Source organism: Halichoeres trimaculatus, unplaced genomic scaffold (genome assembly GCF_033239565.1).
Source record: "Halichoeres trimaculatus isolate MK-OKI-2021-1 unplaced genomic scaffold, fHalTri1.1 fHalTri1_scaffold_3, whole genome shotgun sequence".
Taxonomy (NCBI): Eukaryota; Metazoa; Chordata; class Actinopteri; order Labriformes; family Labridae; genus Halichoeres; species Halichoeres trimaculatus.
In genome coordinates this window covers 20,258,638-20,279,359 of record NW_027437181.1, presented here as the reverse complement: position 1 = coordinate 20,279,359, position 20,722 = coordinate 20,258,638, and the positions used below count along the sequence as shown (strand labels likewise).

Sequence of the window (20,722 nt, the reverse complement as noted above, 5' to 3'; positions counted from 1 at the left end):
GTAGCATATTGTTTAATCCTCAGATGGATGCGTTTGGTTAATGGCACATAACAAAATAATAGTCCACACAGAACTACAATGAATACATAAATAAAAATGTTTATTTTTTGACATAAACATATGACACTTTATCGCAAAATTGACAATAAAAACATTTTTTTTAGACTTGCTGATATAATCAAATATTATTTTAGTGAAAGCTATTCACATCTCTTGATCAAGACTATGAATGGGAAAATATGTGTTTTTATGTCAAATATAACATTCACCACAAGCGAAGAAAGAATGGCAAAAACAGAAATTATGTTGACTGCTGCGTGAGGGAAGTAAAAAACACTGTGGCAAAACACAAAAACAATAATGATAAATCACAATTCTGGTCCAGTGTTTTCACAATAATTATAAATGACATCCTTTGTTAGACCATAAATCTATGGACTAACAAATCAATGTCTCTAGGGGAGCTTCAGAGTCTAAATGACATCTTCAAAAACCTGCCAGTAAAAACGATCTTTGATAGTTTCGAAAACTGAAAACAAAACAAAAGAAAAAAATCAACATCAAAGCCTCTTCTTAAATTATCTGCTTTTTTTTCACTACACCAAGCACTCAATTTAGCATTTAAATCAGACACCTTTAAAGCAGACTGACATCTTTAAAGGTTATGATGTAATCTTTTGATACATTTAATTTATATTATTTTACATTTGAAATAAAGTATTTGTGGTTTAAAAAAAGTCTGCACTGATTAAACTTTTTGGATAAGAAACATTATTCTATTAAAAAAAGGGAGAAGTAGTCATAAGAAAAGAAATTACAGATTTTTAACCCCAGCCTTAAATTATGTAGTTTTGAGAAAGTATTTGATTAAAATTCATGATTCAGTGGAGAGATATTTTTTATTTGTGTTGGTAGCTCGTTAAATTATCTACGATTATTTTTTTCAATGTCTGAACCATTCAGTTTAAACCGAGAAAAATGTGCCCAATATGTTTTATTACCCCTAAACTGACCTAGTTACATAAAAGCCCACTGGCACAAAATCACCAATATGACTTCGTATTTACATTTTTTTTTCTCTTTAAGTATATCTAAAATTAGGATTTCAAGGATTTGAAAATTTTACATAGTCAAATTGTCTTTCAATGGGAAGAATGAATTACCTGACCAAACCTGTTCCTGTTTGTACTGAAGTGTAGATAAGCTTGTCACTCTGCATTTCTAAATTCTTGTTTTAGAGGAAAAAATGCAAAATGAAGCATATAACTTGAAATAATCAATCAGGCAAATGTTAGAGGATCGGTGAGAGCTAAATGACTTTGACTTTGGTAGATGATCTGTTTGACCTTTAGAAAAGCATCAGTTGTGCATTACCAGCATCATGAAGGGCACTGAAAGCACATCCCAACAAAAAGATGACAGCAGGTATCAGACTTCTTTTTTTGAGTGTAGAACGAGCAGAGGGGGCTCTTTCCTATAGATTACAAAAAATAACAGTGTGATTCTATGGATGCAAATAAAAGAATATTCATAAATATATTTAGAGCACATATGGCACATCAGCTCACTTTGTTGCCTCTCAACAAGAATGTTTTTATTCCTGAACATATGATCAGGATATATGATAACTCAACTTGGACTTTTGATCTAGGTGACAAAAAAAAAATCCCACACTCCGGTAACTTCTTTCTTGTTCAGAAGACTGATCCTGTAAATAGAAATGAAATGAAATGCCCCCAACACAAGGCATTTAAGTCTGAAAAAATAATACAGTATCTCAATGTACATTTTATCAGCAATGCACCAGTTTGTGGCTTAAAAGAAACAGATAATACCAAGTTCCACCTCACTTAAAATACAATACATTCAGTATACAATATATTTATACCTATACTCCCACTGTTAAACTTGGATGAATTTTTATTTTTTCACCTTGGCGAGCACAGATTTGTGACCAAAGTGGCTCATCTATCCTTCTAACAGGCACATTTGCTCCTATCTGGGGCCTCTGTGAGGTCTGGGTTGGTGGGTCCATTAGCTCGAACGGTCCCATCAGGGATCCAAGACTTGTCAACACATCTTTCCATCCTCTTCATGATGAGATCCAGAAGGACATCCACAGACTGGTTCACATTTTGCCCATTTGCTGCACTTGTCTCAAAGTATGGGATTCTGCATGAGAGAAAATCCAGGTTATAAATCAGTGATGATGACATATCACCATTAGTGTAGCACAAACTTTTATTTCATTAAAAGAAAAGGATCTTTATAAAACAGGTGGTTTGTACATTTCAGTAATTTTCACAGATATTTTCAAGGCTTAATTTTTTATTTTCAAACAGCTAACCACAAAGTTATATGACTGAGGGAAACCAGATTTTCTTGTGTTAATATTTAGGAGTGAAGCAATAAAATTTGTTGCTTGTGGGAGTAGTAACAGTACAGCTGTATGTGTGATTTGTTCGAGAGAAACTTCTTAGCTTACGTTCAAAGAAGCGAAGGATAATTTCAATCACAAGAGCAGTCACTCTTTTTCGGTCTTTCATGCATGTTTGGACATCAATGACTTAATAAATAGTTATAAAACTTTGAAGCATACATTTTATTTCACTCCTTTTTCTGAAATGTGATAATAGGCCTCCACCTCAAAGGTAAAATATAGTCTCAGATATTTTGGCTCTGAAATTTGAAAACAAGTTTATTCTTAACTCTTCTAACTCTTACATGTTCAAAAAGTATTTTGTTTTTAGAAAATCTCACCTGACTATGGAGACTTGTAATGCCATAATGCCTAAAGATATTAAATTAAGGCACTCATCAGAGTATATTGGAGGTCAAACACTGTATTAAATACTGAAGTATATTCTTATTTTGAAGTCATTCAACATTTCAAATCCTCTAACATTAGTGTTTTTAGTGGAGGTGTGTCCAGTAGGGTGAGAGCAGGATATTTTACACATGTGCACAAATATTTGCTTTGTAAGGAGGATGAATTTAGTGTGACATTCTGCTGCACAGACTTCGGCACACAGCGCAGTCCCAGCCTTCTTAACAAACAACGGAGGGAGAGGTTCATGTACAGACGGATCAGAGCTGAGACATACCCGTACTTCTCCGCCAGCTGACGGGCGTCCTCTTCAGTCACTGCTCTCTGATCTGTCAGGTCACATTTGTTTCCACAGAGAACGACATCTGGACTTTCACAGTACGCATGAATCTGTAACTGACCTGGAAGATACACACAGACGTACCACAATGTCTCTGGATCTGTTCATATATGTTACAATGATGATGATATCAGGGCGATGATGATAAATAATGATAGCCTCAAAAAACAAGTTTGAGCCCAATAAGTTAAGCTTTAGCTCAGGTTTGCTGATGTGTAACTGAAAAATCAAATGTTTAATCACATAATATTTTTGTGCAACAACAGCCTATTGTGTATTCCTCTGGATCCAGATGGAGAAGGTGTTTTGTCATCATCTACTGAGAGTATTTGGGATCCTATTAAATTAAATGTCCTGTGCATTTTAATTTTCTGATCTCAGACGTGAGTTTTGTTGGCCTAATAAATTAACTTTTACATTAAGGGAGGGGCACTGAATCAGAAAACTTACTCATCCAGTTTCTGACGTTGAGGAAACTTTGTTCATTCGTGAGGTCAAACAACAAGAGGAAACCCATTGCATCTCTGAAAAATGCGGTTGTCAAGCTCCGAAACCTAGCATGAGAAAAGTCATTAAAAGAAGAACACAATTAAAAACAACTAAACAAAAGGAGATGGTCTGAGAGGGATTCATGTACCTCTCCTGTCCTGCAGTGTCCCACAGCTGCATGTGAATCTTCTGTCCTTTACCTGAAGATCCATCTGGACCTGTTGATTTGTAAACCTACCAGACAACACAGACAAATGAGCCCAAACTTCACAAACACCCTCTGCTCACGCTTTGGAAATCTTATATGATCAACTTATCATGGGCTGGACTAAAACATTTAATATCATTCAAAAACAAAAAGGCAGTGTGGCCATTCTACTCAGATATTTTTCATTGTAAAAATGATCAAAAAGGTTTGATGAATCCTCATGTTCCACCTGCAAGTAGTGCAAAAAGACCAGACCACAAACTACCACAGGCTCTACGAGTAACACCACGGAGCAGCCAGTGAGACTAAAACATGATTTGACAGGCATAAGCCTGTGCTGTGTACTCTGCAGTCATTTCATCGACCAGGAAAAATCAGGACTGTCTGGTGTTTGATTTTTGACATTTAGTGGATTTTAACACGGGTAGCACAGCTCTGGGTTGTTTGAGGATATATAATAATGACTTATTGTGCTCTAACCATGATGGAGGGTTGAGATAAGTGCTCTGTAATTCAATAATTCGTAGCGGTTATTAGTTTTCAGTTAGCTAAGTTTTCACGTACATATTTTTAATTTTCTGCATCTTAACTTCTTACCAGAAAGACTAAGAAGCCTCTCAGTTTAAATGGTAATGGATTGTCCGTCCACAATAAAACTGTCATTCATGCTTTATTCTGGGAGTCAGACGTCAGCGTCTATAGACTGATTATTGAGTAAATATAAGCATTACTCAGCTGTTTGTAAAGTTGTTACCATGAAGTGTTTATTCTTAAGGAGGGTGCTGCCTGCCGCTGGCCAACTTTAGTCAGTGCTCAAACTTCTGTTGCGACATCCATCACTAGTCTTTTGTTACAAGACTTAATGGCCTGGGAATGTGTTTAAGCCCCTGATTAGGAAGCCGTAAATCCTTGTAGCTCACACATGGACATAAGGAAATGCTACCTTAGAGATGCAGAGAGAAAAATGCATGTGTGTTTCTACTGACGTATCGACTGAAGGGAAACCCCGGCATAACCAGAGTCAGAACTTACCACTCGTTTTTCTCTGAAGTCTATTCCAACTGTAGTGATGAACTTGGAGTTAAACTTGGCATCTGTGTATTGGTAGAGGAAGCTAGTTTTTCCCACACCCGAGTCGCCGAGGGCTAGGAATTTGATAAGGTAATCATAGTCCCCATCAGACATAGTGAGTGCTTAGTTTCTGAAACACACAAAGAAAATTTCTCAGAAGAACAACAATCACACGATTTAGCAGAGAAATAAATCTTATTAGAATAATTCTGTTTTTAGACCACAAAGTATGCAATGAAGACAGCCATCCAACAACTAGGACACGACCCAGCCACGTAAGAGCCTCTTGTTATTTTAAAGGATAACCACTGGATTACCATATTTTGCTCTAATTCCCATCGAAACCCATTCAGACTCAACTCAAAATTTCAGTTTTTGAGGAGTGAAAGTAAAACTAGATGTAGCACTATTCTGTGTCATGTTGCTCCAAACAGATTAGAGCAAAGTGAGTCACACTGTAACACCAGGTCAGATGTAATGAGCATGGATACGGCAGCTTCACTGAAGTCAACTCTCCATACACTTTGGCTGCTGTTCATATTCACAGGTGTAACAACTGAAACCCCTGAAAATAGATGCAAAAGATGAACAGTTTATCCTACTAAATATTCATTTGTTTTAGAAAGCAAAAACTAGTTTTCTTTTTGGTAAAAAAAAACTAGTTTCTGGCTCTGCCATCATTTTCCAACACAATATAGGGACAGAAACCTGCTCACAGAACCCCTAAACGTTGAGACCATTTTTTAACGTGTTTTTAATGGTCATCATCACATCAGCAGGAGAGAGAGAGGCTCGACCAAAAAATGGTTAAAAAGGAACTGCATACGTATATTAAATAACCTGATTCTTTTGGTACAAATGTTTACCCGCTATGTGGAAAATAGAGCTCTGAAATTTACTCAGCAGAATATTTGCTGGTATCTAGAGGGGTTATTTCAGCCCCAGCACTTTTCAGGAATAGAGCAGGAAACAGGCCACAGGCTGGACTGGCTGGACTGGTCTAGGCCGCCTGCACCCCAAACTTTTTAAATCTATTTCATTAGATTTTTATTTTAATAATTACAATTTGTTGTCTAAAATGTTATGGAGAGAAACTGAGCTCATCCACAAGCTTGAACTGTTATTCCTGAACTTTAGACTGTGAGTTCTTTAGGTTGCAGATGATATAAAATTGATTTGTGATGTTGTTTTTTTCCTTATTGTTTCTCTTTTTTTATCACAGATGAATGTGGAAAAGGTTTTTAAGGATCTGTGAGGTGCACAGCAAGAACAACATTTAAATGTTTAGGATGGAGAAGCCAGCAGAAAAACACTGAACACTCTCTGATGTGTGAGATAGACAGACAACGAAAAATGATTTGTGGTGACTTAACAGGGCTTGGAAACACATCAGGCTGAAAATGAAACGTAATATGAAACAAAGTGTATCGGTCAGGTCTTTAGTTTGTGGTCTTTGGTTTGTTCCAGGTGAAGGCCTGTCAGGAGAAGCTTGGGAGCAGTGAACAATACACAAAGACTGGTGTTTGTTTTCTTTTTATGGGACAAATTTGCAATAAGAAAAGCAAAGATTGACAACAGTTTGACCCTGTCAGGTTGCCATGTCTGCAGCAGTGCTGCATCCAACTCACTCTCGCAGGTTTTTCCCATTACTCAGGTAGATTACACCTCCAGTAATGTTGAAACAGGGAGGAGCTAGCATGAGATGATGCAGCTATAAAAGTGTATGGACCAACTAGTATGACTGATCAGTCCCACCCCAACAGGTACAACAAACCCAACAAGACACGTAGACACACACTCACTGAAAAGAGGTCTGATCAGGATAAACTGCTAAAAAACGAATCTGCTGCTGGACTATGGCTGTGAAGGGGCTTTAAGTTCTTTATTCTCAAATTCCCAGATTTAATCAGGAAAAACAGCTTATATTCAACTGAACAAACAACAGGATTTGGTGTTGAGTTCCTCAGCAGAGTGATGGTGATGTGTCCGACTCCCTCAGTGTGCTCCAGTTTGTTCAACCCACACATCATTTTATGGTATTTAGTCCGCTGCCGTTCCAGTTTGACTGGTTGATTCAACAGCACACAATGAACACCTAATTAGAGTACTCACTATCAACTTTACATGAGATTCATCCTGACTCTGATACAGGTCAACTGAGAACATCCAGTCTTATGGTTTACATCAGAGGTTCATAAATAACACCTTTATATTTATAATAGAGCTTTATGCATACAAGACAATCAAGATGATTAACGTAAAAGCAGTAAGGGTTGAGTGGAACACATAGCCTTGTAAACTCACCAGTAATCAATAATAGTTGGCACTAATAGCTTTATAATCCCTATAGTAAATATACTTATATTCACCCAAGAGTTTTCAAACTGCTCTATTTAAAGCAACGAAACAAACAGACACTGCTATGAGTCACATTTGGCCTACAAAGAAGTCAACGCTCCAGAGGGAGAATTAAAAGTCTTTAATACTTTTTCAATGTTATGCAAGACCTTAGAAGCAGACTTGCTCAGTTTATGGCACTGTGGGCTAATGTGTCTAACGTAACAAGTGTTTCCTTCTGCTGACACAGTGGCAGGAAATGACAGAAGGCATTTTAACTCCTTCACCATCAACAGTCAAAGGTTCTGTTAACTCATTATCACTCCTGGGAGTGAGTAGTTGTATTGTCTGTCCACACATTAGGAGCCTTACTTTTTTGAGCAAATGTTGACCTGACCTTAATCAAGAAACACAGCTTAAGTTACTCATTCACACAAAGCTCACGCAGAGAGAATGAAGAGCAGGCATTAGATCCACTGAACGGACATTCTTTCTTGGCGTGGATGACTAATTCTGGTCAAAACAATCAAAAAAACCCCACATATATCATATGACCAGCATGTAGAGAAGTATTCAGACAAGTCTTACATTCTTTCCCTGTTACCCGCACTGAACCTTTCATCTGGAGCTGTAAGCAGCTTAAGGTCTCGTGAAAAATCAAGACGCATGAAAAATACACTGTGATGGAAACGACTGCAACATGCACTGATTTGGCCATAAATGTTAAGCAACGACTACTGAGGCCCTTAAAGCATGAACTCCACATTCCTGCTGTTCGGCCTGTTTTGACCCAGGTGGATTACAAATTATGAATCGGGTTATTTCTATAACTCTAATACATAGCATCTTTTTTATTTCTGGAGCATGGGATTGTTTGGTTACCAACAACTATGTACCAAACCTTTAAACCATGTCTTGAATTTAAAATAATATTAGTGCTTGTGAATCATATCCTTTAATTTGGACATTGTTTTACAGATGACCAACCAATATTACAGCAGATTTGAGATTTTTGAAGTGTGGTTGTGTGAGGTACTTATCAGTTGTGAAAAGTGAAAGGGCGCCAAAGAGAAGATCAACTACTTGCTGGGTTTAAAGCAGCATGTGCACTGCATCTAAAAACGTCCCAACAAATTAATTCCTCTGCGCAATATTTCCTCAACCTTACAAACTCTTTGATCTGACTTGATGTACCATGTTATGATATTAACAGGCTGTCTGGGTCAGAAAGTGCAGTGAAAGCTTGACTGACTAATTTCCCCTATTTTAGATTTCATAGATGTGGCATGCTTTTTTTTTTTTAACCAGACAATCCTTTTCTGTTGGCTGAATTTGGCTGAAGACCTCCACCACCAAACTTCCACTGATGATACAACCATTCCTCTTTTCTCCATTTTGAGATTACGAAGTTTGGTTTTCATCTTAGTTCATTTGGGCTGAGTTCATTTATACTCTCAGAACTTGGTTTGGGCTTCTTTACCACAAAATACTGTGGTATGTAGAGCTAAAACGATTCCTCGAATGATTCGAGGTGCTCGATTACAAAAATTACTCTAGTAATTTTCTCCGCCTCGAGGAATCATTTAATTTTAAGAAAGATCAAAGAGTGGTATTTCAAATAGAGCTGAGGCCATATTAAGAGAGTTTTCAGACCCCTCAAGCTACCTCTTATATAAAATAGCAACTAGCAACAAATCTAGCTTCTTTTCTGGGGTTTGGAGACTAATAGGTCATTCTACGAAACGGGTGCCATTTGGGTCCACAACATTTGATGAGATGTACAAGGCACAAAAAATGTGTCAAAGTGTGTTTACAAATTTTGGAGATACCAAAGCAAGTGCTCTTATTGACATGCTGTATCAGAAAATTATATTTCTTAAAGAGAAAATTTTCATTTGAAAAATAACTGCTCTTTAACTAAACAAAAATTTATTTTATCAGATTACTCGATTAATCGATGGGATTTTCAGTAGAATACTCGAATACTACATTTTTCGATAGCTGCAGCCCTAGTGGTATGACATGGCAGTCAGCTCATGGTTCGATCTTGATCGCAGCCTCCAGCTGGTCTGTATGTTTGAGATGGGTGTTTTTCGTCTTCCACTCTGACAGTATCCTAAAGATGCTCTTTGCAATTCAGGTAAGGTATCTGGCTGGTAATAATGATAATAGTTTGCAGCAGTTTGCTGACATATTTCCAGCAGTGGTTTAGCTGTGTGATTTTTGTGACCTTGTTTCACTGACACAGAACTTATAAACTGATTCATTAATATCATTACCAGCAAACCATTTGGTGGTGGTTCTGGCAGTGTCGGCAGGTGCTAAGTTCTACTAAAAAGAGGAAATCAACATCCCCATAAAGCTCATCAGCAGATAGAAGCAAGAATTGCTCAAAAATTTTCAGGCAGTGTTGACTTTGAAGTTGATAAAACATGTTTCATGCCAAAAAACCTGTCACTTGCCCTTGGGTTCACCATTCATATGCAAATTTCTGTTCATGAATTAGCTTTCACTTTGAGTCTCTTGAGATTTGAGATTTTCTTGTCCCAAGTGGGAATCATATCAGAAGATTAATGTCATTTATCAAGGCACTCATAGCTATAATCAATTTTAAAAAAGCATTACAACAGCACAACTTTTAGTCAAGGCTCCTGGTCTTGTGCATGTTGTGTTTCTGGAGCTGAAACTAGATGATTGTTATCACTGAAACACCATCAATACAATATGTATCACGCACAGCACTTTTCTGTCAATATTAGGGTGTGAAGACGTCTGTAACATATAAACTTAAACAAAACTATGATGACTTCATTGCAACTCATTTTGTCTAATCATAGGTTGTTTCTTTCAACATTCAGAAATATCACTGAATCAGTTTATAAGTTCTGTGTCAGTGAAACAAGGTCACAAAAATCACTCAGCTAAACCACTGCTGGAAACATGTCAGCAAAATTCTGCAGACTATTATCAGAGTAATCAGAAAGCACCTTATCGTGCCCCGTTATGACCAAGAAAACGGTTTCATTTTAACGAACAAGGGTTGAGCGACAGATATACAGCAATAGGAAAACACTTTCATCCATTGGATGTTTAGACAAAGCTATGTTCAAAACTGACATTTAGTCACCCTCTCTGGTAATTATTGAACATAGCTACAGTTGTTGCAGCTGATTTTTCAAAGTTAGACCAGTATCATTTTCATTTCAAACAGTTTGTAGACCAAGAAAACAAAAGGCTTTGTAAGCTTGGATTAATAGCTACTGCCTAATTTGAAGTCTTAACATTGCCAAGAGAAATAATAAGTTCACAAACTGTGAGTGCAGAGGATCTTATTGACAAAGATTCATTGGGCTGACTTGGATACTCAGCTGTATTTGTTCAAGTCACAGCAGTATAAAGTGGGAGATATGCAGATGGGTGAGGGCGATGCTACTCAATGCTTAGTGCATCCTGGTACACGGAGGCCCCGCTGACAAACCCAGATCTCTCTGTCAATGTGGCACAAATTTCACAGCTACTAGTTTATTGACTATATTAACCATCAAAGGTGACAAGATATCCACATGAAACACAACCATGACATACCTCTCACCTGTAGCTGACAACTATTTTTGTACCGCTGCCAAACAGCTGCATGTACCTTGTAAGTATTAGATAACAGAACTCGAAGTGTGTCTTTATTTGAAACTCAAAATGTGATCATTTTATGTGTTTTTTTAACCTCGTACCTCTTGTGAAACCATGCCACACACAGTGGCACAGTCATACTCTGAGAGGAACTAAATTTAGTGTGGGTCCTTCATGACACTGCCAGATCCCCTTATTAAGATTATTGTTCTGCCAGGGACCAATCCATGTACCCAATCAGTGTGACTGGCTGATTTGTTTGTAACCTCTCAATGTAATATTGAATGAATAAAAATAAAAAACCATCAACATTTTTGTAATTTCACTACAGATAGTCACATGGTGCATTTTGCTGGAGACACTCTGTGCTCACCACAAATTAATTAATGCGCAAAAAGAGGGAGAAACAAGAACCAGTGATTTTTTTTTCTTCATCCAGTCAAATATATTACAATACAAAACTTATAAATATCTGATTATCTTCTAAAATTGTTTGATATCTATATCTGCACTGGCAGGAACATAGCACACCTCGATCAGTTTACTGGATGACCACATTGATCCTAATCAATCCTATCTATTGTTTTCGAATTGCATTTCTGTTTTAATAAGATACTGTGTGTATGTGTGTTTCCATGCATTTAAATTAGGTTTTGTTTCTTTTGTTTCTTGTGTTCCATGTCTGGATTTAGAAAAAAAAAACACTCAGGCCACCAGTACTCAAACAGACAAATGTGATCTGAGGATTATCTGTCTAAGGAATTCTTAAATGAAAAAGTACTGTCCTCACAAACTCTGAGCTGTTTCTTAGGATGTGTTGGCATTTCCTCCTTAAGAGGGAGTAACAATGTTTGCCAAGCAAAGACTACCACCCATGCAGACCAGCAAACACAAAGTGGCTTTAATCATTTGTCAGGGAGAAGTGGAAGACCCACCCTGGGCAGCAGTCCAACACAGAGGCCAGTGGCTCCTTGAGAAAATCCGGATGTTCACATGCCATGAACTTAAAAGAGTGCAGAACAATTGGGACTTTATAATGAGCATATCATTACATCACTCCGAATAAAATTCAACGATTAGATAAGGGCATCATGCATCCTTAAAACGCCTGACTGCCAATGATTTCATATCTAGTCATTAAAATGCCATGACTGCATTTAACGGCACATTAAGACTAGATACTCAAAAATAAACAATCAAAAGTATTAACTAAAGGAAATACAAAACGTAATGTCAGCTGGTCCTCATGTGAGTGGCATTAGAGGTCAAATGGACTTTTAAATGAAGAAAACTCCCTCTTTTACTTCACGGATCTGCCGGGTGGATGCCAAGTCAGACATATTGCAGCACACATATGGGTCTAAACATGCCGGAGTACCGTCACTAATATTAATAAAGTTAAGCCCTTCTTGAGGAATAAGTTTTCTTACGATGTGTTAGATTTTTTTAAACAGTTATAGAGCAAGTTTGATGGGAACTTACAACTCTAAGAAGAGTGTTCAAATCAGGTGTAGCAAGTGTTTCCCTAAAGTCTTTGGATGTTTGAAGGGGATTTAAAGCACAGTTTGTGGGAAGTAAACCTGTAAACAACGCAAATGAATGAGGAAACAAATCGTTTCAATACAAGTTATCGACCTGTCACGTACTTCTAACAGATGCTACAAACTCGTTTCTTCGACTGACATTTCCTGGAAACACATTTAACTAACCACTCACCAGCCCCGGGGCGTAGCTGCTGCGCACTGTGTCCTGCTGTTAGAAAAGTTTGTCGGAGGTAACCAGACAAGTCCTTTCTGGAAAGTCAATAAATAAATGCCTTACTTTCTTCGTCGCCTCTGAGCCATTAGTTGACATGAAGACAGACTCAGTACCTCTGAACACCACTTCACTCTCCCCGTGTGGGTGTCGTGCTTTGCAGAAACAGCTCCTCCCCACGGAGCACACAGCACAGAGGGCCACTGGACTGTGAGCTAGCAGCAGGGCAAACTACAGTCCTCTAGACAGAGCACAGCAAAGTTAAATATAAGAGCTTTATTCAAATATTTCTTTGAAATACTGGAGAAACTGTGTTAACTTCTTCCCCTCTGCTTTTATCTGACAACTAGGGATGAAAAGCAGCCTAGATACTCTCTCTGGTGGTCTACTCATGTATGACTGCTTGCATTACATTTTGACTAATACTCCACTAATTCAGAGACAATCAAATATTCCACCTACAAAATACCAAATTCAAGGTGCTATCATGTGGGCCTATTGCTGTGGTTAAGAACACAGCAACTTAATAGCCACTAGTAAGCTTTGCAACAGACTCTGCCTCCCATACTACTTTTGGGTACATGAGGTACCTGGCATGATGCCAATTTTTGGCTCAATGAATAAGGAATATCAAAAAAGACTGACTGCAGTACTGTAGAATTATAGTCTAATTTCTTTTGTTGTCTGTACACATGCAGCAGCTTTTAGGACCAGCTGAATATGGTTTAAATTTACAAGAGCAGCCTGATAATAAGGAATTCTTATAATCCAGCCTAGGAGCAAGAAAAGCTTGAGTACTTGTACTTTTTTGAGACTAAATGTGCCAGATTTTTTAACCGTGGAAAACTTCCTCATAGCACACCAGTTTATTGACAGGTGTACATCAGTGTAAACAATATATTAATGTAATTTAAATATTTATTTTCTCAGGTAATTGGTATACATTTCACATAAAGAAAAGATAATAATATCCACTCACAAAATATGGCCCTAAACATTTTCAACCCTTCAAAATAAGGGAATAAATTAAGAATACTTGATGAAAAATTACTTATATTCTGTGTTTTAGTGGACACCCTGGAAGTATAAGAATGTGGACCTCATTTCTTGAAAAAAACATTCCTTTGTCAGCTTCAGGGAATGAAACAGAGGTGTATGGTGTATTAAAGTCTGACAAGTCTTTCTGAGACTTACTGATCACATAATTAGATACTTTATTGTGAACATTGACAATCATACAAGAAATTCTAAATAAGTATAATTTAGTCCATGCTGGTAGTGTTCTTGTTTTGCCTCATGTTCCCAGGGTCCAGCTGCTGTCCTTCAGGTTTTTATCTGTGACAGCTCTTCTCGGAGTGATGGATTATCAGTTTGTTTCATTTTTCTTTGGCTCATCCTGGTTTTTCTGCCCCGAGTTTTTCAGCACCGGCTCAAAAGAAGGTCTGTAGATATAAACACCTCCAGCAACTCCCAGCAGCGTAGCGAAGGCCACTTGTGTGAAAGGTATCCTCCTGCGAAACATGTCTTCAGTCAGTGTGAAATGCCACTGTGGAGACACGAGAGGCGCCTGAAACAGGGGGGAGAGTAATGTTACCCAAGATTTTAAATGTGGATTATAAAACAATAATTTTGCATACAGTGCTCTGTTAAATGTTACTCGTCGTGTTTTGACAGTCATAAAAACCATCCCACTAAAGAGAGATGTTTTCCGAGACGAGAAAAACCAATTACAGAAACAACTCAACACCACTTGAGTCTTAATGTGAAGAGTGAAACCGGATGATAAACACATCAGATTCGCTTTCTTGACAGATTTTCAGCCGTTTAGTTAAACGTGACACGATCGCAGTTTATAGTTTGAAAGACGATCATCCGTCTAACCCTTTACTCACCGACAAAGCTGCTTTATTAAACGTTTCTGTGATTACCAAACAGAGAGGGACGAAGGCACGAAGAGGTAACAAAAATCAAGATACATGTAAAAAGACCTCAGACATATCAGGACAACATTCTTCTTCTTCTGCGACATCCGGAGGTAGGGGACCTGCCCTTAAACCTGCCACCTAGCGGACAGTATGGTGAAACGACAGGAGAATAATTATATTTACCCCCAGCAAAGTTTCATTGTGAGTAAGGGCTGTTTAATGAAAGAGGGATAAAATTACTCTGGAGGTAACAAAAAAAAAAGAAAAAAAAAAACAACTTTTTTTTATTTAGAGAAGGAAACCCGGGAAAAGAGACATGACTTTGTCTACAGGTGATGCCAGATCCACACAAACTAAAAGTTCCTGCAGAAGCTTCAAATCAAGATTCTTTCCCAAGTAGGCTACGTAGCCTACTTACCTAAAAAATAAAATCATTATAAGACTAAATAAAACACACATGTACAGTTTTGGAAAAAAAAAAAAAAAAGAAAGAAAGAAAGAAATTAACTAGAAATTATAACAAACTGAAAAATCAGAAAATTGTTGTGAAGTTATACCATATTAATTTGTATAGAACACATATAGAAACAAAAAGTATTTCTCTCAAAATACCAATTAAAGCCAAAAAATGACATTCATCTCTATTTAAAGCTGTCAAAAGAAGTACAAACTGTTATAACAGTTCAATATTAGCACAGACAGCCTGGAGACTGAATGGTTTTGACAATTTACTTTGGTGGACAAAAGCAGGCTGGAGCTCCAGCCAGAGGCTTGGCTAATGTGGTCTGGCTGAGGTGGACGGTACGGCAGAAGAGTTGAAAGTGAATGAACCAAACAGGCTGCTGAAGACTAAAGCCAGGCAGGTTGAAGCTTGAATTGTGGTTGAACAGGTGCGGAGGATCTGAGGCACAGAGGTAAAAATAGATAAATAAATAAACTGATGTCCAGGGGAGAAAAAACCCCACCAAAAATCCAAAATATTAAAAGCCATCTCAGAACAAATGCCTGGATGTCTGTTATATACTGCGAGGCTTGATAAAGAGATCAGGGGCAGGTGGAGGAGGGAATCCAGAGTCCATGCCCTGCAACACGGAGACAAACTGAGACAAACATGTCACACTAGGGAGGGAAAACAACAGGAAACTAGGGATGTCCCGATCATGGTTTTTTTGCTCCCGATCCGATTCCGATTTTTTTATTTTGAGTATCCGCCAATCCCGTTATTTCCCAATCTGATCTTTCAGCAATGCATTAAGAAAAAAAAAGGAAAAAAAACTCCTACAAGTTGCCCTTTGAGTTTTTTATGTGATTTAAATGAAGGTATCATTCTAGCCAACATGGATATAGCTTTTTTTCTCCACTTAGTGCAGCATTGGATCAAAAAAATAAAAAAAAAATAAAAACAAGGCTTGTGCACCACAAGATTACCTTGTATGTGTGTGACAATAAGGTTGCAATTTCTTGTTTGCAATTTTGTTGTACTTGTTATAATGACAAATTAAGTTCTATTCTAAAACGAATGATGATGTGCTTTTATACACATTTTAATTAAAAACAAGAACTAAGGCCCCAGGCTTTTTCCGATTCCCTCTCCCCCAATCTCCGATCATTAAAAAATGCCCCGATCAGCCCCGATACCGATCACATGATCGAATCGAGGCATCCCTACAGGAAACCCAAGGAAAGGGAGAGAAAAAGCCCACAATTTAACATAAACATCATAACACAATGAATGTGTTTCTCATGGACTTCTGGGCTAGTTGAAAAAAAGTAACAGCTAGGCTTGTGTGAGAACAGGTTTCAAACAACTTGAACAACAAACAGAAAAGAAAAGTACAGGACAGCATGTGAGTAGGGTTGGTCAAAGTGACACTGGACGATTTGAATATCACTCACTTACAATACATATCCCATACATGTTACTTTTTTGCTAAATGTACAACATGTTTTAGGTACTCCAAAAGAGTTAAACTGAGAGTGGTTTGGAAAGAGGTCGCACAGGAAAAGTCCTCTATGTTGTCAGTGGTTGGTGATGAGGTCTGACTTTGAGAGGAGCTTCAGTAAAAACACACAGAAATATAATAATCATAAAGTTGGCTATGAATAGCTCATGTGATGCTCCTGTTTTACAGAAGTTTGAAGATCTACCCTGCTACTGCAAATGGCTCTGGTGAACATCATGGTCTAGTTGTTCAAAAGGTTTTATCTCATAAAATCCAGAAATCCGCGCTTCACTAAAACACGGCGACTTTTATTTTGAAGGCGGAGAACAGTGATTAACCGGAAGTGTGAATGTATGCGGAAGCGCATTGAAAATGAGCTTCGTGCCGGATGAAAGTTGTGAAGAAGAGAAGTGTTTTCTGTTACTGTTATGTTAAACTTAATACAGCAAAATTATATTTTAACTTGGGGATATTCACACGCTGAACATTTCGCTAAGCAACTTACGATAGTTGTCTGTTTTCAGAGACCGCTGTGTGTTTGATGTCCTGATGTTGTTCACGGAGCGCCTGACCTGACCTCACACACCTGACGTACATCCCGACAGGTTGTGCAGGCAAGCAAAGTGAAAAAAAAATGTCCTGATGGAGAACATCCGATCACGGCTGAAATTTGGGAGAAAAGTCGAAGATGTGAAACTGAGGAAACGAAAATCTCAGCTGTACACAAAGAGCAATGAATCTGCTCTCAATGACGGTGGGGGCCCTGTGTGTTAATATAATCTGTTTACAGAAACAATAGACTGAAGAATATCAGCCACAGAACTGCCTGTTATGTCTGTGAAATGAATCAGTTTTATGACTCATGTGAAATCATTTGTTTTGTTCTCACAGGTGTGCTTGGGGTCAGAGTGGTTGTGTTTTGTGTGCTGTTCAGACTGATAAACTGCTTCCTGGTTCAGACCAGCTTTGTCCCTGACGAGTACTGGCAGTCTTTGGAGGTTTCACATCGTATGGTCTTCAAATATCCTTAAACATTTGGAACCGTTTTTTATTGACAGCTGGTATGTAAACTCAGTTCAGTAGCTTGATATCATCTTGACATTTCTTACATTGTTACATGTTTCCTTAACAAAGTGACTTATGGGTATCAGACCTGGGAATGGAAAGAAGGAATAAGAGGATTCTCATATCCCCTCCTCTTTGCACTAATATACAAGATACTGTACTTCATAAACTATGACTCTGTCCATCTCCTTGTAAGTGCATTTGTTTTATTTGAATGTATTTTACATCAGGATGTTGGTACATCAAATTTATTTTGGTCACTTTGTTCTAATAATCCTGTTTTGCTTGGTCCTGCAGATATTGCTGCCGAGAATAATTCAAGCACTGCTGGCTGCATTTGCCGACATAAAATTTTTCTATCTCACCCAATCATTGCAGAGTCCAGATGTTGCAAAATGGACGGTAAATGAGGGTTTTATTTTCTGCTTGGCACCTGAAGTTGTAATTTTATTTCTACCCTGTATAAACAAATATCAGGATGAAACTTGAAGAAAATGTACAAGCTTTACATAGTTTCATTGTATCTCAGTTCTTTTTTTGTACCATGACTTGCCTCATTGTTTCTCCTTTCCTGCAGTTCTTTTGCCATCTGTGCTCATGGTTTTCATGGTTCTGCTGCACCAGGACTCTGACCAACAGCATGGAGGCCACCCTCACCTGTCTGGCCCTGTTTTACTTTCCTCTACCAGGGTCCAAAACACACAGCAGGTCTTGTTTCTTTTACATCTGTGCTTACTCTGATCTCACTATTTTCTATATATTAAAACAAAAGTGAAGATAGTTTTATTCTTAGACTTTGTTGATGTTGTTTTCCAGCATTAAATATTTGACCCTGGTTGCCTTGGCCGTTATCATCCGCCCCACAGCCCTGATCGTCTGGTTTCCTCTGCTGATGTATCATTTCTGTCAAGAAGAGGAAAAGCTGAGGCTCATCACTCATAACTACATTCCTATAGGGTTTGTGCTTTTTGTCATTTAAATCCACTTCCCTCCTCGCCTCTTGACTTATTACCTCCCTCTTCTGCAGAGCTGTGGCTGCTGTGATTTCAACAATGATCGACTGCATCTTTTATGAAAAGGTAAAACATTATGTCCGGGTTATTTACTTCACATTTCACATACATGAACTACACTCCACCTGCAGATTTCTTTCTGTGCTTCAGCTGACCTTGGTGCAGATCAACTTCTTGAAGTTCAACATTTTCCACAGCGTGGCTGATTTTTACGGCTCTCACCCCTGGCACTGGTACCTCACTCAGGGGTTCCCTGTAGTGATTGGTCCTCATTTTCCTCTCTTCCTCCATGGGTGCAGCCTTGCCTTCAAACAGTACAAGATCCTCCTAGTGTCGATCATCTGGACTGTTGTGGTTTACAGGTAACACATACCAAAAAGAAAACAGAACAGTCACAGAAGTATTCACAAAAACATTTAAAGCTAACAAATTAACTTAAAATTTCTTGCAAAGATTTTTGGAAACTGCTGTGAATAATTTTCAAAGCTGCCTTTTTAGTTATTAGTGTTTTGACATCTGTTTTAACCATTTCTTCACTTGTGCCATTCAGCCTTAAAGAAGTTAAACTTCAAGCAGTTTTATTGATATCTGTCATACTTAGTTCAGCTACTATTCAAGAAAATAAAGTTTTCCTTTCTGTCCTCAGTTTGCTTCCTCACAAAGAGTTCAGGTTCATCTACCCGGTGCTGCCGTTCTGCATGGTTTTCTGTGGTGAGCTCTTTGATATACCTCAGATGTTTTATTCGTGGTAAAGACAATCCTGACGTGTTTGAACACTTGTTAACTTAACAGGTGTCTCTTTGGCAAATCTGAAAACGTGGAGACGAGTTGCTGCTTTCATCTTGTTGGCGAGTAATCTGTCAGCTGCTCTGTATACTGGCCTCGTCCACCAGAGAGGGACTCTGGACGTCATGAGTAGGATCCAGACACTCTGTGAAGCCAGCAGCTCACCCAGCAGCTCACCCAGCCCTCCAGATGTCCTTTTTCTCATGCCCTGCCACTCAACACCTTTTTACAGGTACAGTTCACAGCTGAGGGACGGTGGGCAGATAAAAGCAGCATGACGAGCAGTTTTCTATGTTTCATTTGAAATAGGAGATAAAAAGAGCATTCACCTTTTTTTTTTTCCCCAATATATCAGTACATTGTAGTTATTTAGGTTTTTAAAGTGAGATTATTTTGCATAACTAGTATGTGGGGATTCCTGGACATATTTAATAAACCAGAGCTCCTTTAATTTTTCTTTGAAAAAAATAAGAAGTGTTCAAAACTTGGATTAAATCTTAACGTTTACTGACTGTAGTTTTGATTGTAATAATTTCAGACTGTGTCAAATATCAGTCTCTCTAACTTGTCCAATTTTCTCTCTCAATAGTCATATCCATTGCCCATTGAAGATGAGGTTTCTAGAGTGTCCTCCATATCTCGGAGAGGAGGATTACATCGATGAAGCTGACACTTTCTATGACGACCCTCTTCTCTGGCTCAGCAAGTCTTTTCCATACAAGTCCTCTCTCCCAACCCACCTGGTTCTGTTTGATGTTTTGGAGGCAGTAAGTTTTTTTAAAAACTCATATTTCTCAGTACAAGAAACTCAGCAGTGGTCATGATCTAACCTGGATTCTTCTGTCATCGTAGGAGATCTCTGTGTTTTTGAGCGGGAACAACTTTAAGAAGACAGCAGAGATATTTCACACTCACTTTCCTGAGGGAAGAGTTGGAGGAAGCGTCTTTATTTATGAAAGGCACTGAAAACCACTGGAACAAACTCTCTTTTCACGGAGAACAACATGGATTTGCTACTGAAATAAATATTTTAACTCTAAGTGCCACTTCAGAGTTGTGTGGCTTTTTTTAATTCACATGAACCGAAGGTGGTGTGACATCGTTTCCAGTCTCAATTTATCAGGTCCAGTTAAAACCAGCTGGAGGTGGAATGTTAGGGAAATCCTTTAAGCCGTGAAAGCACATTATGAGCAAACTGTGTTTGAAGCTGCAAATGAAAACATCTACATTACTCCACAAAGAAACGCCCAAAACATGAAGTGTCTTTCATTTCTCTTCAAAGTTACAAAATTGTTCATTTCCCAATTAACAGCAAGTGCCAAATATTTTATGTACT

The 20,722-nt window shown here is 38.1% G+C and overlaps 3 protein-coding genes across 5 annotated transcripts; 1 reads left to right on the top strand and 2 right to left on the bottom strand.

The window, feature by feature from the left end:
• Positions 1-165: 165 nt before the first annotated feature.
• Positions 166-12,873, bottom strand: rab27a (RAB27A, member RAS oncogene family). 2 transcript variants are annotated; one of them, XM_074666425.1, is made up of 7 exons: positions 12,771-12,873; positions 12,616-12,692; positions 4,897-5,065; positions 3,805-3,890; positions 3,618-3,721; positions 3,105-3,228; positions 166-2,172 (listed from the first exon to the last, which is right to left on the bottom strand). In XM_074666425.1, exons 3-7 carry the CDS (start codon positions 5,047-5,049, stop codon positions 1,977-1,979), a joined length of 663 nt encoding a protein of 220 aa, XP_074522526.1. In that variant the 5' UTR covers positions 5,050-5,065; positions 12,616-12,692; positions 12,771-12,873; the 3' UTR covers positions 166-1,976. The 2 variants fall into 2 exon arrangements, with proteins under 2 accessions (XP_074522526.1, XP_074522525.1); XM_074666424.1 differs by having other exon boundaries at positions 12,616-12,872.
• A 491-nt stretch (positions 12,874-13,364) lies between these two features.
• pigbos1 (PIGB opposite strand 1) lies at positions 13,365-17,106 on the bottom strand. Of its 2 annotated transcripts, none has more exons than XM_074666267.1 (2): positions 17,028-17,106; positions 13,365-14,221 (listed from the first exon to the last, which is right to left on the bottom strand). In XM_074666267.1, exon 2 carries the CDS (start codon positions 14,174-14,176, stop codon positions 14,021-14,023), a length of 156 nt encoding a protein of 51 aa, XP_074522368.1. In that variant the 5' UTR covers positions 14,177-14,221; positions 17,028-17,106; the 3' UTR covers positions 13,365-14,020. The 2 variants fall into 2 exon arrangements, with proteins under 2 accessions (XP_074522368.1, XP_074522367.1); XM_074666266.1 differs by lacking the exon at positions 17,028-17,106 and adding an exon at positions 14,547-14,679 and having other exon boundaries at positions 13,379-14,221.
• pigb (phosphatidylinositol glycan anchor biosynthesis, class B) lies at positions 14,550-20,369 on the top strand. Its single transcript, XM_074666265.1, has 13 exons — positions 14,550-14,689; positions 17,047-17,276; positions 17,414-17,543; positions 17,661-17,778; positions 17,885-17,989; positions 18,165-18,295; positions 18,404-18,544; positions 18,615-18,666; positions 18,751-18,962; positions 19,247-19,311; positions 19,393-19,618; positions 19,976-20,153; positions 20,239-20,369. The coding sequence occupies exons 2-13, from the start codon at positions 17,165-17,167 to the stop codon at positions 20,350-20,352; spliced, it is 1,584 nt and encodes a 527-aa protein (XP_074522366.1). The 5' UTR covers positions 14,550-14,689; positions 17,047-17,164; the 3' UTR covers positions 20,353-20,369.
• Positions 20,370-20,722: the final 353 nt, after the last annotated feature.

Excerpts from the sequence above, each read along its gene's own strand:
- rab27a (XM_074666425.1), bottom strand. The coding sequence starts at position 5,049 with ATGTCTGATGGGGACTATGATTACCTTATCAAATTCCTAGCCCTCGGC. Across the intron at positions 3,229-3,617 it reads CAACGTCAGAAACTGGATGA|GTCAGTTACAGATTCATGCG; the intron begins GTAAGTTTTCTG and ends TGTATCTTCCAG. Across the intron at positions 2,173-3,104 it reads CAGCTGGCGGAGAAGTACGG|AATCCCATACTTTGAGACAA; the intron begins GTATGTCTCAGC and ends TCTCTCATGCAG.
- pigbos1 (XM_074666267.1), bottom strand. The coding sequence starts at position 14,176 with ATGTTTCGCAGGAGGATACCTTTCACACAAGTGGCCTTCGCTACGCTG.
- pigb (XM_074666265.1), top strand. The coding sequence starts at position 17,165 with ATGGAGAACATCCGATCACGGCTGAAATTTGGGAGAAAAGTCGAAGAT. Across the intron at positions 17,277-17,413 it reads TGAATCTGCTCTCAATGACG|GTGTGCTTGGGGTCAGAGTG; the intron begins GTGGGGGCCCTG and ends TTGTTCTCACAG. Across the intron at positions 17,990-18,164 it reads CAGATGTTGCAAAATGGACG|TTCTTTTGCCATCTGTGCTC; the intron begins GTAAATGAGGGT and ends CCTTTCCTGCAG.